The 12095-nt window shown below is 37.8% G+C and overlaps 1 protein-coding gene across 2 annotated transcripts in view; it reads left to right on the top strand.

Annotated features, from left to right (window-relative positions):
* LOC126194915 (polyphosphoinositide phosphatase) overlaps window positions 1-12095 on the top strand; it is a 187387-nt gene that overhangs the window by 4389 nt on the left and 170903 nt on the right. The window contains exon 3 of one of the 2 annotated variants that reach the window (XM_049933286.1): window positions 5578-5730. The exons of the other annotated variant lie outside the window; for it this stretch is intronic. Within the exon in view, the coding sequence (XP_049789243.1) occupies window positions 5578-5730 (153 nt within the window). The remainder of the gene's footprint in view (window positions 1-5577; window positions 5731-12095) is intronic. 2 annotated transcript variants of the gene reach the window in all.

Genomic DNA, 12095 nt, shown 5'->3' with positions numbered 1-12095 from the left:
ATTGACCCTCAATATAAACAAATATAATGTATTGTACATAAATAGCCAGAAAAAAATTCCATTATTGTATGAGTACATAATTACAGAACAAACACTGGAAGCAGTGACATCCATAAAACACATGGGAATATGCAGTGAATTATAACTGAATAACAATATCCAACTAATCATAGGTAAGGCAGATACAGATTCTGATTCACTGGGAAGACATGTCAGGAAATGTATTCCATCCACTAAGAAAGTAGCTTACAAAACCGTCATTCAATCAATACTTGAATGGTGCTCATCAATCTGGGACCCATATCAGGTAGGATTATTAGAGAAAATAGAGAAGATTCAAAGAAGAACAGCATGTTTCTGTACAGGTTCATGTAGTTAGGAAAAATGTGTCAGGGATATGCTCTGCAACTTCAGTGGTAGATTCTTCAAGAGAAACATTCTGCATCACGATGTGGTATACTATAAAATTTCTGAGAGTGTATATTCTCAAAATGGTCGACCAATATACTGCTTCCTCCTATGTATATCTCATGAAAAGACTGTAAAGGTGAAATTAAAGAGATTTGAGCTCACACAGAGGCTTTCCAGCATTGCTCTTCCTGCAAACCATTCATGACTAGAGCAGGATATGGGGGAAGTGACAGTGGTACACAAAGTACCATCCGCCGTACCCTATAAGATGGCTTGTGTAGTATAGGTGTAGACGTAAATATAAGAGGGTTGCCCAGAAGGTAATGCATTGCATGTTTTTCTTCAACAATTCTTTATTGAACATAATGAGAATTACACACATGACAGAATGGTGTTTTATCTACGTGCCATATTTTCCCATGTAATCTCCATATTGTTCCATGGTCTTCCTCCAGTGCGAAACAAGGGCATGTATGTCCTGTCGATATCAGTCCTTGTTCTGGTGGTGCTTCACTGCGTGTGTCACTTCCTCATCACCTTCAAATTGTCTTCTACAAATAGCATCCTCACAAATGACAATATCAGCTCACTGCAACCTTTCAGGTGTGACAGCCATGGATGGTCTCCCCGGCCACTGCAAATCAGGAGCTCCGCTGAACCTCCTTCTGATGACCTCACCCTCCGAGCCCTGTGATTAACTGTACTTCTTTCCACAGCAGACACTCCATAGACTTTGCACAAGTGTTTGTGAATATTCCCCACGGTGTTTTTCTCTGCAGTGAAAAGTTCAATGATGGCACATTTTCTTGTTACATACATCACCTACAAATGCAATTTTGAAACTGTCCTGCAGGTACACTATCTGTCAGAAATGACTGAAACTTGGCATGCTCACTCAGGAGACTTCAAATAATACATATATAATGTTTTGCATTCATAGCATTGTTTTCTGCTGAGAAAAAATGTAGTGCATTACTTTCTGGGCAATCCTCGTAGATGTAGATCTAGACTGCAAATAATGGTGCAGTATAAGAGAGAATAGAGAAGACATACTGCTGCAAACAAGTCTTCAAATTAAAGACTACAGAACAACATTATTATCTGTTATGACAATGTTATGAAAAGGACAGATTGCTACTCGCCATATAGAGGAGACTAAGTTGAAGACAGGCACAACAAAAAGACTGTTATACATTTAAGCTCTCGACCAATATATCTTGTTCTGAATTAGAAAAAACACACACACACACACACACACACACACACACACACACACACACACACACACACACACACACACACACATATATATATATATATATATATATATATATATATATATATATATATATATATATATCACAACTCACACCACACACCTGATGTCTCTGGCTGCTGAGAGCGGACTGTTGGCTGAAACCTTAAATCTATAGCAGTCTTTTTGTTGTGCCTGACTGTGAGTCGAAATCTCCTGTATACAGTGAATGGCAATCTATCTTTTTCATAATATTATCATTATGGACTTTCGATTATCATCTGTTACACTTGTGTAATTAACTTCTTTTGTTACCTACTTTAGAAATAAATAAATCTTCTGTAACAATAAATTAAAATTTTCCATTATTCCACAAAGCTAAACAATAATAGTTCTTGATAGAAATTAACATGAGCATGAGTTCCTGATTGAGTTTGATAAAAATCCAAGCACAACTACTTTGTTATTCGTGCATATTAAAACTACACTACTGGCCATTAAAATTGCTACACCACGAAGATGACGTGCTACAGATGCGAAATTTAACTGACAGGAAGAAGTTGCTGTGATGTGCAAATGATTAGCTTTTCAGAGCCTTCACACAAGGTTGGCGCTGGTGGTGACACCTACAATGTCGTAGCAATGAAGTGGGGTTTTCCCATATGACAATTTCACAAGTGAATATCAGGAATCCGATAAAACATCAAATCTCAGACATTGCTGTGGCCGGAAAAAGATCCTGCAAGGATGGGACAAACAACGACTGAAGAGAATCATTCAGCATGACAGAAGTGCAACCGTTCTGTAAATTGCTGCAGATTTCAATGCTGGGCCATCAACAAGTGTCAACGTGCAAACCATTCCACGAAACATCATCGATGTGGGCTTTCGGAGCTCAAGGCCCACTCGTGTACCCTTGATGACTGCATGACACAAAGCTTTACACCTCACCTGCTCCCATCTACACTGACATTGGATTTTTGATGACTGGAAACATATTGCCTGGTTGGACAAGTCGTGTTTCAAGTTGTATCGAGCCTATGGATGTGTACAGGTATGGAGAAGACCTCATGAATCCATGGACCCTGCATGTCAGCAGGGGACTGTTCAAGCTGATGGAGGCTCTATAATGGTGTGAGACATGTACAGTTGGAGTGATATGAGACCCTGATACGTCTAGATACGACTCTGACAGGTAACACGCAAGTAAGCATCCTGTCTGATCACCTGCATCCATTCATGTCCATTGTGCATTCCGACAGACTTGGACAATTCCAGCAGGACAATGCAACACCCCACACATCCAGAATTGCTACAGAGTGGCTCCAGACATGAACATTATTGAGCATATCTGGATGCTATTCAGCAGAGATCTCCACCCTCTTACAGATTTATGGACAGCCTTGCAAGATTCATGGTGTCATTTCCCTCCAGCACTACTCCAGACATTAGTTAAATCCATGCCACATTGTGTTGCAGCACTCTGTGTGCTTGTGGGGGCCCTACACAATATTAGGCAGGTGTACCAATTTCTGTGGCTCTTCAGTGTATAACCATTTTGATATACCATTACAGACCACCAAAAATTTTGTCTATCCTAAATATTCAGTGTTGCAACATTAGTATTTATTACATGGTAGAGAGGGTGTTATTGGAATGTCCAAGCAACCTTTCACATGGGTCTCAACATTAACCAAATTTGCTTCCTTAAAATAACGACGACTGTCAAACAATGGCATAGGGCAAGGTTGATCATCTAGTGGCAGACCATGCCATTGAGCCCAATACTGAAATGGCTGCTATATAACTTTGTCATCTGAGTTATCCTCCCCCCTCCCTTTTTCTTACCTTGTCATTGGCACCAGCTTCTCTGCAGTGCTTAGGTAGGAGCCAACACTATTAACACATTCAACAGTTCTTCTCCTGGCCTCAATACCTGCTAGTCCCAACTCTAAATCCACCTCAAAACTAGTTGTCCATCTCTCTCTCTCTCTCTCTCTCTCTCTCTCTCTCTCTCTCTCTCTCTCTCTCTCCCTCCCTCCCTCCCTCCCTCCCTCCCTCCCAATCCCGTCAGCATCTCGCTCCTCACTGCTACATCCTGGCCGTCTCAACTTAGTTCGGTTTATAGGTGTATACAGTGCCTGATTATTAAAAAAAGAGGTTCCAGTAGTGTGACACTCTGGAGGGATGTTTTTGAAATTTTGGCTTCTTAAAAAGTTATATTAACACTTTTCTGTGCATTTTGAAAGTGCGAATACAATGTTTGCACTGATAAAAAGTAAAGCTCCACCGTACCACATTTCAAAATCTGTTTTTTTTCCATCTGAGGTACTGGTACGGCGTACCAGCATGTACTGTCACAAATCAACCATTGGTTCTATAAATCTGTGAACTATCCTCCATGAAGTTCTCTCATATGTCTTTCACTTCTTCAGTTTTTATTGTGCACCCCCAAACCCACAGTTCCTTTTTATGTGGTCATTTACTGATCAGTACCTCCACAATACAGCTGTTGATTATCTGTTCTGATAGTGTGTTTGTGAATTACATAACCAATTAAGGAACATTCTAGAGCCAAACACCAAACAAATTCAAATGCCATATTAATTACATGTGCTGAGTTATAATTAATTTGCCATATTTTGTCAATGCTAACTTTCTACACTGTTTATCACGAAGAATTAGTGTTACTTTATAGGCATGCTTCCCTAGATGCTAGCAAGTGCACTTGTATTTATGGTACCCATTCAATAATGCCAATGCCGTAAATTGAGAAAATGTCACACCTGATATAACAAATTAAAAAAAAATAGTAAATAGTTATCTCATGACTGCAAAGACCTTTAGCACTCCACCGTACTAACAGTACATTTTGATCTGCATGTGTGTGTCAGTCATGTAGGTGCTACTGTGGTTAATTGTGGCAAACATACATGGTACTGAAGAATTAGTTGTTGGCACCTGCATGTGCTGTCCATTAAATTCCCCATAAAATTCTGTGTCTCTAAGTGTGACATTTCTCTTAGCTGCAGTGCTTTGCGTGTTGAAGAAGAGAGAGACAGCATACAGTTTGTGGGATAACACTGTGTACACTTTCACTCATTGTTAGTAATATAGCTTTCCATGCTTTAAAATCTACTGCACTACCACCTTTATTTGGTGGTCTTATTGATTGATTAGTGTGTAATTGATTAGTTATTGCTTGTGTTATAAGTGTTATTTTGATGATCTCTTTATTGAGTTGTTGTTATTGTAGCACAACAGACTATAGCTGTACTTATTATATTTTAAACTATTCTTCACAGCTGTCTGTTGTTGCATCCTTTTATGTGTTACACTTCACTTTTATAAAAATCAGTTGTAATATTAATTCAGTTTTTATTGTACCGCAGGTCACGTTCAGATACAAGCCTGATTTTTTTGTCCACTACCTACTTAACACAATACTACCACAAAATATAACACTAAATCAGATGTCATTTGCTTATGTTATAGGGTGAAAAAACTTATTACTCATTTGCATCTGTTTCCTGTGTTGCTCCTGTTGGTAAATGATGAGCAAGAAAAAAGTATTTTTTATCAGTATTTCTAAATAAGTTATGTTATTACACCTTCAGCACCCATGCATAAATATTGCCCCACAACACGGTATGTCTATGGTGTAAAACTTTTAATCTGCCTAGGCAGGAATTTGCAACATGTTATATCAAAGATTGCTTCTTCCACTTGGACCTCTATTCTCAAAAAAGCAGTCACATCTTTTGGTACACAAGTTTCTTATATTTACTTCAAGTCTTTCTCATTTTACTGGCAGTAGCAGACACTTAGCTTTGATGATTTGTATCAGGATGAAATTCTTTTCAGTTACTTGGATTTTGCTGTTATTGCATTTTGTTTACTTTGTGGATTAGGGAATAAAGTAAGTGAAGATGAAGTTGCAACAGAAGATGTAAACACAGACATTATAAAAGATTCCAGGACACATCAGTCAAAAGTTTCCCTTTGGCAGTCAGTTTGGAAGCGTGATGTTTTCCCACGACTAGTGCCAGCATTTGGGTTACTTGGTAAGGGTGAGAATTTCTACATCATGTAACATGCTTTGCAGAATTGCTTGTTCGCTTTTACAGCTCCCAGCTGTATACGCATCCTCTGCTGCTTGTTGGGTGAAGGGTATTTGTACAAATGCATTCTCATGTGTATTCATTGTAGGTGCTTGTAAAGTGTGGAAGACTTTTAGTACATGGCTGCATACATTTCAAACATGTTAGATCGATTTAAAAGGGAGTCTCTCCTCTTTTAACTCTTATAGAAACTTGAGTGGAGGCATTTTTATATACATTTTGTAGAGAATCGATAGGCAGTTTAGCTGTCTCATAAAATACAACCACATTATGTAACCAATATGGTCACTTATATTCATGAGTAATTTATTCTTCAAATTTACTTTGCAGATGTATCTCTTTTTTGAAATGATGTGTTTCCATCATACTTTCTGCAGTAGTATTGTTACTTTGAGCAGTCATTGAAAACCCTCAAAATATTTTGAAAGTGAGTGGTAGTGGTAAATATTTGTCAGCCTTCAGAGATTATATTCTTTCATAGTAATTCGTATTATGCTTTCGTAATACAGTTGTATGATGATTCAGATTTTTTAGCAATTTTGTGTTTCCAAAGAGTTTCAGAATTTTATCCCAGTGTGAAATAAACTGAATAATTTAAGGTAGCTAATGTTTATTCTGTATGTCAAAAATCATACAAAGATATTATTCAGTTTACAAACAAACATACATGTATATTCAGTTGTTTACCGAACTAGCTTATTTTGTGTACTTTTATTCCCTATTGCCTAACAGAAGTATGCCGTGCTGTAGTGCAGTTATGAATATTAGGTGAAGTATGTACCCTACAGAGAGCCCTACACTGTTTCCCACTACACTTTTATGTAATGGTGGCTGTGACTGATAGTATACACCAGCTTTGGATGAACTTTGATATACACAACCACAGTAATAACACAAATTTTATGCCCTTTATGTTTGCCAAAAAGGAAACATTTATTTTGATATAGACAGGCTATCTACATGCATCAAGCAAAAAATCGGGAATCCTTGCAAATTCAGATGAGAATTTAATCAATGTCTTGTTCAATACATACTTTATAAATTTCAAAGACTGGAAAAAGAAATTGTAACCACTCATCATATTAGTCAGGCATCAAACAACTGACACAATAGTCCCATAAACAAGACTGAGAAACGATTAACCTCTCATGGCTGACTGAATGTTGCTGAGCTTTTGAATAGTGTCCTCATGAGTTAAATACTATAAAACACGCGCACACATACAGATGATGTCACTGTAAACAATGCAATGTTCTTTATAGTATTTTGTTCATAGTTCCCCACCATTCAGAGGTTACTAGTCTCAATTTTGGAACGGCTAATTCCATGGAAGTGCAAAGGTAGCAATGCCTGTTCTCACAGTGTACTCCAGAAGCTGCTTTATTCACTAGATGACAGGGAATCAAGCTCTTATGAGAACAAGAAAAAAAAAATCTAGACCAGACAGTGCAAAATTGCATAATTTACCTAAAATTTACCTGAAAGCCTCAGAAATGTTCACAGTCTTGTTTAATGTCTCAACTATGTGAGGAGTAGTTACTTTTTCTCCTTTCACTGTTCGTATTGTACACAGGACTCCTCATGAATTACCTTATTAAGTTAACTCCTAGATTGCAAGTTCACTTTAGTAGTGCTATTGCAATAATTTTCATTGCACACAGGCATGCCATTATTATGAGCATAAATAACTGTTATTGTTTGACACTTATCAGCATAGTCGTAAATGCAAAGCATGTGCTAGCCCATGAAAAACTGATCAGTGAAACTGCAAAATCAATAACTTTTCCAAGGTAGTGGCCATGCTGCTAATGATGTAAGATGTTCAGTTATAACCTTTTCAAAAACACAGACCAAAGAAGATTCTCATTAATGATAGTTAATTGTTATGAAAGCCTTCAGAAGTGTTTTGTAATAATTTTTTATGTTAGTTTGTCCTTTGTTCAAATTATGGATTTGGTAATGTACTTGAACATAGCTGAAACATTATTACATGATTAATGCATTTTTAAAAAGACTAATAAGTAAAGTGTCATGTGGTGCTGATAGACCATAATGAAATCTACAACTGTCTTTGTATTCAAATCTTAAAAGAAAAATTCATTTGAGAAAGATATGAAATTACACAGAGAGAGAGAATGGCTGGGCCATACTTAATAAGAGGAGAGTGCCACTCCTTTCTAACTTCCTCCAACCCCCTTCTCTTTCCTCCCTGAGGAAGTAACTAATAATTCCTAAAGGCAGGATTAGTGTTTTCACTTTTAACTGTGTCTATTGGCAGTACTAGAATTTTTCCCTCTTTATATTGAATGAAAAAGATAGACTGCTACTTACCATAAAGATGACAAACTGAGTTGCAGAAAAATGCAACATAAAGACTCTTACAGATTTAGCTTTCGACCAAATCCTTCTTCAGAAAAGAAAACACACACATTCATTCACACAAGCAAGCATATCTCTTGCACATATAACTGCCATTCCAGCAGTTAAGCAAGCATGCATTTTCTGTTAAAAGTTGTTATTGTTAATGCATATGAGATGGTTCCTACCTAGCTCACGACACTGTATTGTTATCAAGTGATGACAGAACCAACAGCACAGCGTTACCAACAGAATTGCTTTCTTTTTGTACCAGGAGGTCCTTCATTTGGTAAAATAAAGATAAGAGGCAGATGAAAAAAGACTAATGAAGAACAGCCAGAGACTGTGTGTGTGTGTGTGTGTGTGTGTGTGTGTGTGTGTGTGAGAGAGAGAGAGAGAGAGAGAGAGAGAGAGACATACTCAACATCTGCGCTATATGGAAAGTTGCAATTTTGTCATTATTTCATCCGGGGTTTTACATTGTTTGAAGAATAAATTAGGAAAGTCACTCAAAAACATGAGTCTGGGGAGGTAGAGTAGAGCAGGATGTGAGGGAAAAACAGCAAAAGTGTAGAATGAGACAAGATTTAATAGCATGAGGAACCAGATACGATGAAGATGGCTCCTTTAAGAAATATGGAGCGAGGGGGATCCTGTAACACGTATTTACAGCTTGCACTCTACAGTCATTACTACCTCACATGAAACATATGGTAAAAGCTATTAGGATTAACTTTACAAAGGTTTAAAATATGGAAGCTGCTGAAGAGCATTGGGGTTGAACGAGGCACTGGGGAAACAATAAAATTCATAAAGACAAAAAACAGTGAAACCAAAATGGGTAATTGCTACCTGCAGGATCAATTATCTTGTACAAGTATGTGAAATCTTGATCAGACTATTGGAAATTTTTCATTTTATCGCAAGTTATTGATGAGCCAATAAAGTGAACCACTTGATCCACATATATATTGAACCAAAGAAATTCATCAGAAACAAGTGTGCTGCCATATAGTTAATAATAGTATGTAAGACCTGACATCATTTGGTGATGGAGATACAGTGATCTGTACTATTTGTTAAATTCCTTTTAGTAGTCTTAATCACAATAAAACATAAAGTTACAATTTGCTGATAACTGGTTTCCGTTGATTGCCAACCATCTTCAGATTAAGTTTGCTAAAGACTCAGTTCTGTATATAGTCTTGGCTACAACACTATTATTACTAAGTATAACTCAGAACATGCTTGCCAACGAAGCTGTACTTAAGTACAGTATTCGCCGTATCATTCTTGCTAAGTGTACCACATCAATAACAATTGTAATAATGATGTTTTACACTTATTAATAATAATTGTTGTTATTATTATTAGTGCTAATAATAATAATAATAATAATAATAATGACAATAATAATAATTATAATAATAATAATTATTATTATTATTATTGTTATTATTGTTAGTAGTAGTAGATGTAGTAGTAGTATTAATGTTATTATTGCTCTGTTACACTTAGTAATGATCATATGGCCAACATTGTATTTAAGTACAGGTTCCTTGGCATGTTCTAACTAGTGATGGTGTTGTGACTAATACTGTACATAGACACTGGGTCTTTAGTGAGTTCAATCTAAAAATAAATGTCAATCAATGAAAATCAGTTATCAGCACATTGTAATTTTACATTTCTTTGTGATCACTTCCATTAAAATGTTTTAACAAATGACAGTATGCCCAGAAAGCTGAAAAGTATCTTGCAAACTTAAAACTTGTGTTAGAAATTAACATACAGTATCAATGCACAGTACACACAGCATAGCAACCATCTATTCTCCGTAAGAGGACAATGTTACATACTGTTATGGGAATGAACACACTCTGGAATGACAATTTTTTGTGTTGCTCACACAGACAGTTTGAAGGTTCCTTGATAGAAGGTATTCTCTCGTTCAGTACGGCTCCCTCTATGGTATTTCATGATCACGTTTCTCCTCAGAAGCTTGAATTCTGTATTTAGCTAGTTGTTATGAACTTTTCCCATCAGCACTGATTGTAGTACACTTTGCTGCAAATTTCTGTCACAGTGTCTAGTCACAAGTTTAAACTCACTGAACAATGTACTGTTTCAACTGAAATGAAATGTCGTGTGGCTAGGGCCTCCCGTCGGGTAGACCGTTCGCCTGGTGCAGGTCTTTCGATTTGACGCCACTTCGGCGACCTGCGCGTCGATGGGGATGAAATGATGATGATTAGGAAAACACAACACCCAGTCCCTGAGCGGAGAAAATCTCTGACCCAGCCGGGAATCGAACCCGGGCCCTTAGGATTGACAGTCTGTCTCGCTGACTACTCAGCTACTGGGGGCGGACCTGTTTCAACTAATGTAGCCTTATTGCCATTGCAGTCACCATTAATATTTCATTACAATTGACACACTTTGTGCCAGATAGTGCCAGGTATGGAATGAAGTCCGTTTCTGACACCACACATCTAGCTCACTTTCTGTCCTCATATTGATTACAAATATCCACTGTACCCCATTGTATTATTATTTCTATTTAATTTTTATACCTAGCAAAGTCATTGTGAGATTTATTGTAATTCATCCTGCTAGGCAGTAGAGTGTAACCCATTTATGTTTACCTCTGTCTACTTAAAGCAGTATACAGTGTCTAACAAAAAAAGTGGAGCACCCAAAAGCAAAGAAAGAAGCAAAGTTGGTCCCACATCTTCTATTGAGGACAGATCTGGGGATCTTATTGGCCATGGGAGTATCCCAATATCACACAGACAGTTCACAGAAACATGTGTCATGTGTGGGCTTGCATTGTCCCATTGAAAAATGGTACCATGATACTGAGGTAACACGTGAGGATTCAGGACATCCATAACACACCATTGTGCCATCAGAGTTCTCTAAATTACTACCCAGCCATGACCTGAAGTCATACCTGATTGCTCCCCATGCCATGATGCTAGGAGTAGCACTGCTGCACCTCTACAAAACATTGGAAGAATGGGACATCTTCCCAGGTTGCTGTCATGCTTACTGACAGTGGTCATTTGGGATAGTGCACCACTGTGATTCATCGGTGAGCAAAATGTGATGCCATTCATCAGCAGTCCATGCTGTTTCTTTGTGCCACTCCAAACACAGCTATTCATGTTGTGTTGTTAACAGCTGCCTACACGTGGGACAGTAAGACAGAAATTCCATATTCCAGCTGCTGCTTGTCTCCAACCAGTGACGTGGGATGTTCCAGCGAGACCATTACTTGTTCTCAAAAGCCAGGTGCACATGTGAAAGGGTAATGATGTGCTTGTTGCAAAATATGATACTCCTCTCTTGTGAAGGTAAGATGTGATCAACAATGAAAATGCCTGCACTCTTGTTCCCGTACTGTCTGGCATCAGCCCACTGCCATGTATGAAAGCCCCACAAATCTGAATATGGCATGATTTGACCAGTTGAACAACTGGAGACTCCCAATGAGGCCCCATTCAAACTCTGTCAGGTGCTGATAGTACTGTCACATGTGAGTATGTGGTATCTCCTTGTCCTTCACAGTGATCACTCATTATCTGTCACTCTTTATCCCCTTATACACACTTCCAGATCTGGTAACAACATGAACAATAGAACTGCATTCAGGTGGTTGTTCTACCTCTCACAGAGCATTGCAACTCTAATCATTTACGTACCTGCCGATGGTGTGTACATATATGAAGTTTTGTTGACAGCTGACTGTGGCTTGTGGGTGCTTCACATTTTTATCAGTCAGGATGTATAAAATAAACACCTGTGAAGATATGGCATGGAAACCCCTTATTGATAGATAGTGATACATGAATCAAAACACCTTGCAGTGGAGAGAGGAGGAACACTGTAATGAACTTGAAAACCCTTGATCTCTTATTTGAATTTCTGAAAGAGTAATCTTGTGAAAG

Source organism: Schistocerca nitens, chromosome 7 (assembly GCF_023898315.1).
Source record: "Schistocerca nitens isolate TAMUIC-IGC-003100 chromosome 7, iqSchNite1.1, whole genome shotgun sequence".
Lineage (NCBI taxonomy): Eukaryota > Metazoa > Arthropoda > Insecta > Orthoptera > Acrididae > Schistocerca > Schistocerca nitens.
This window is presented reverse-complemented; position numbering and strand designations above follow the sequence as displayed.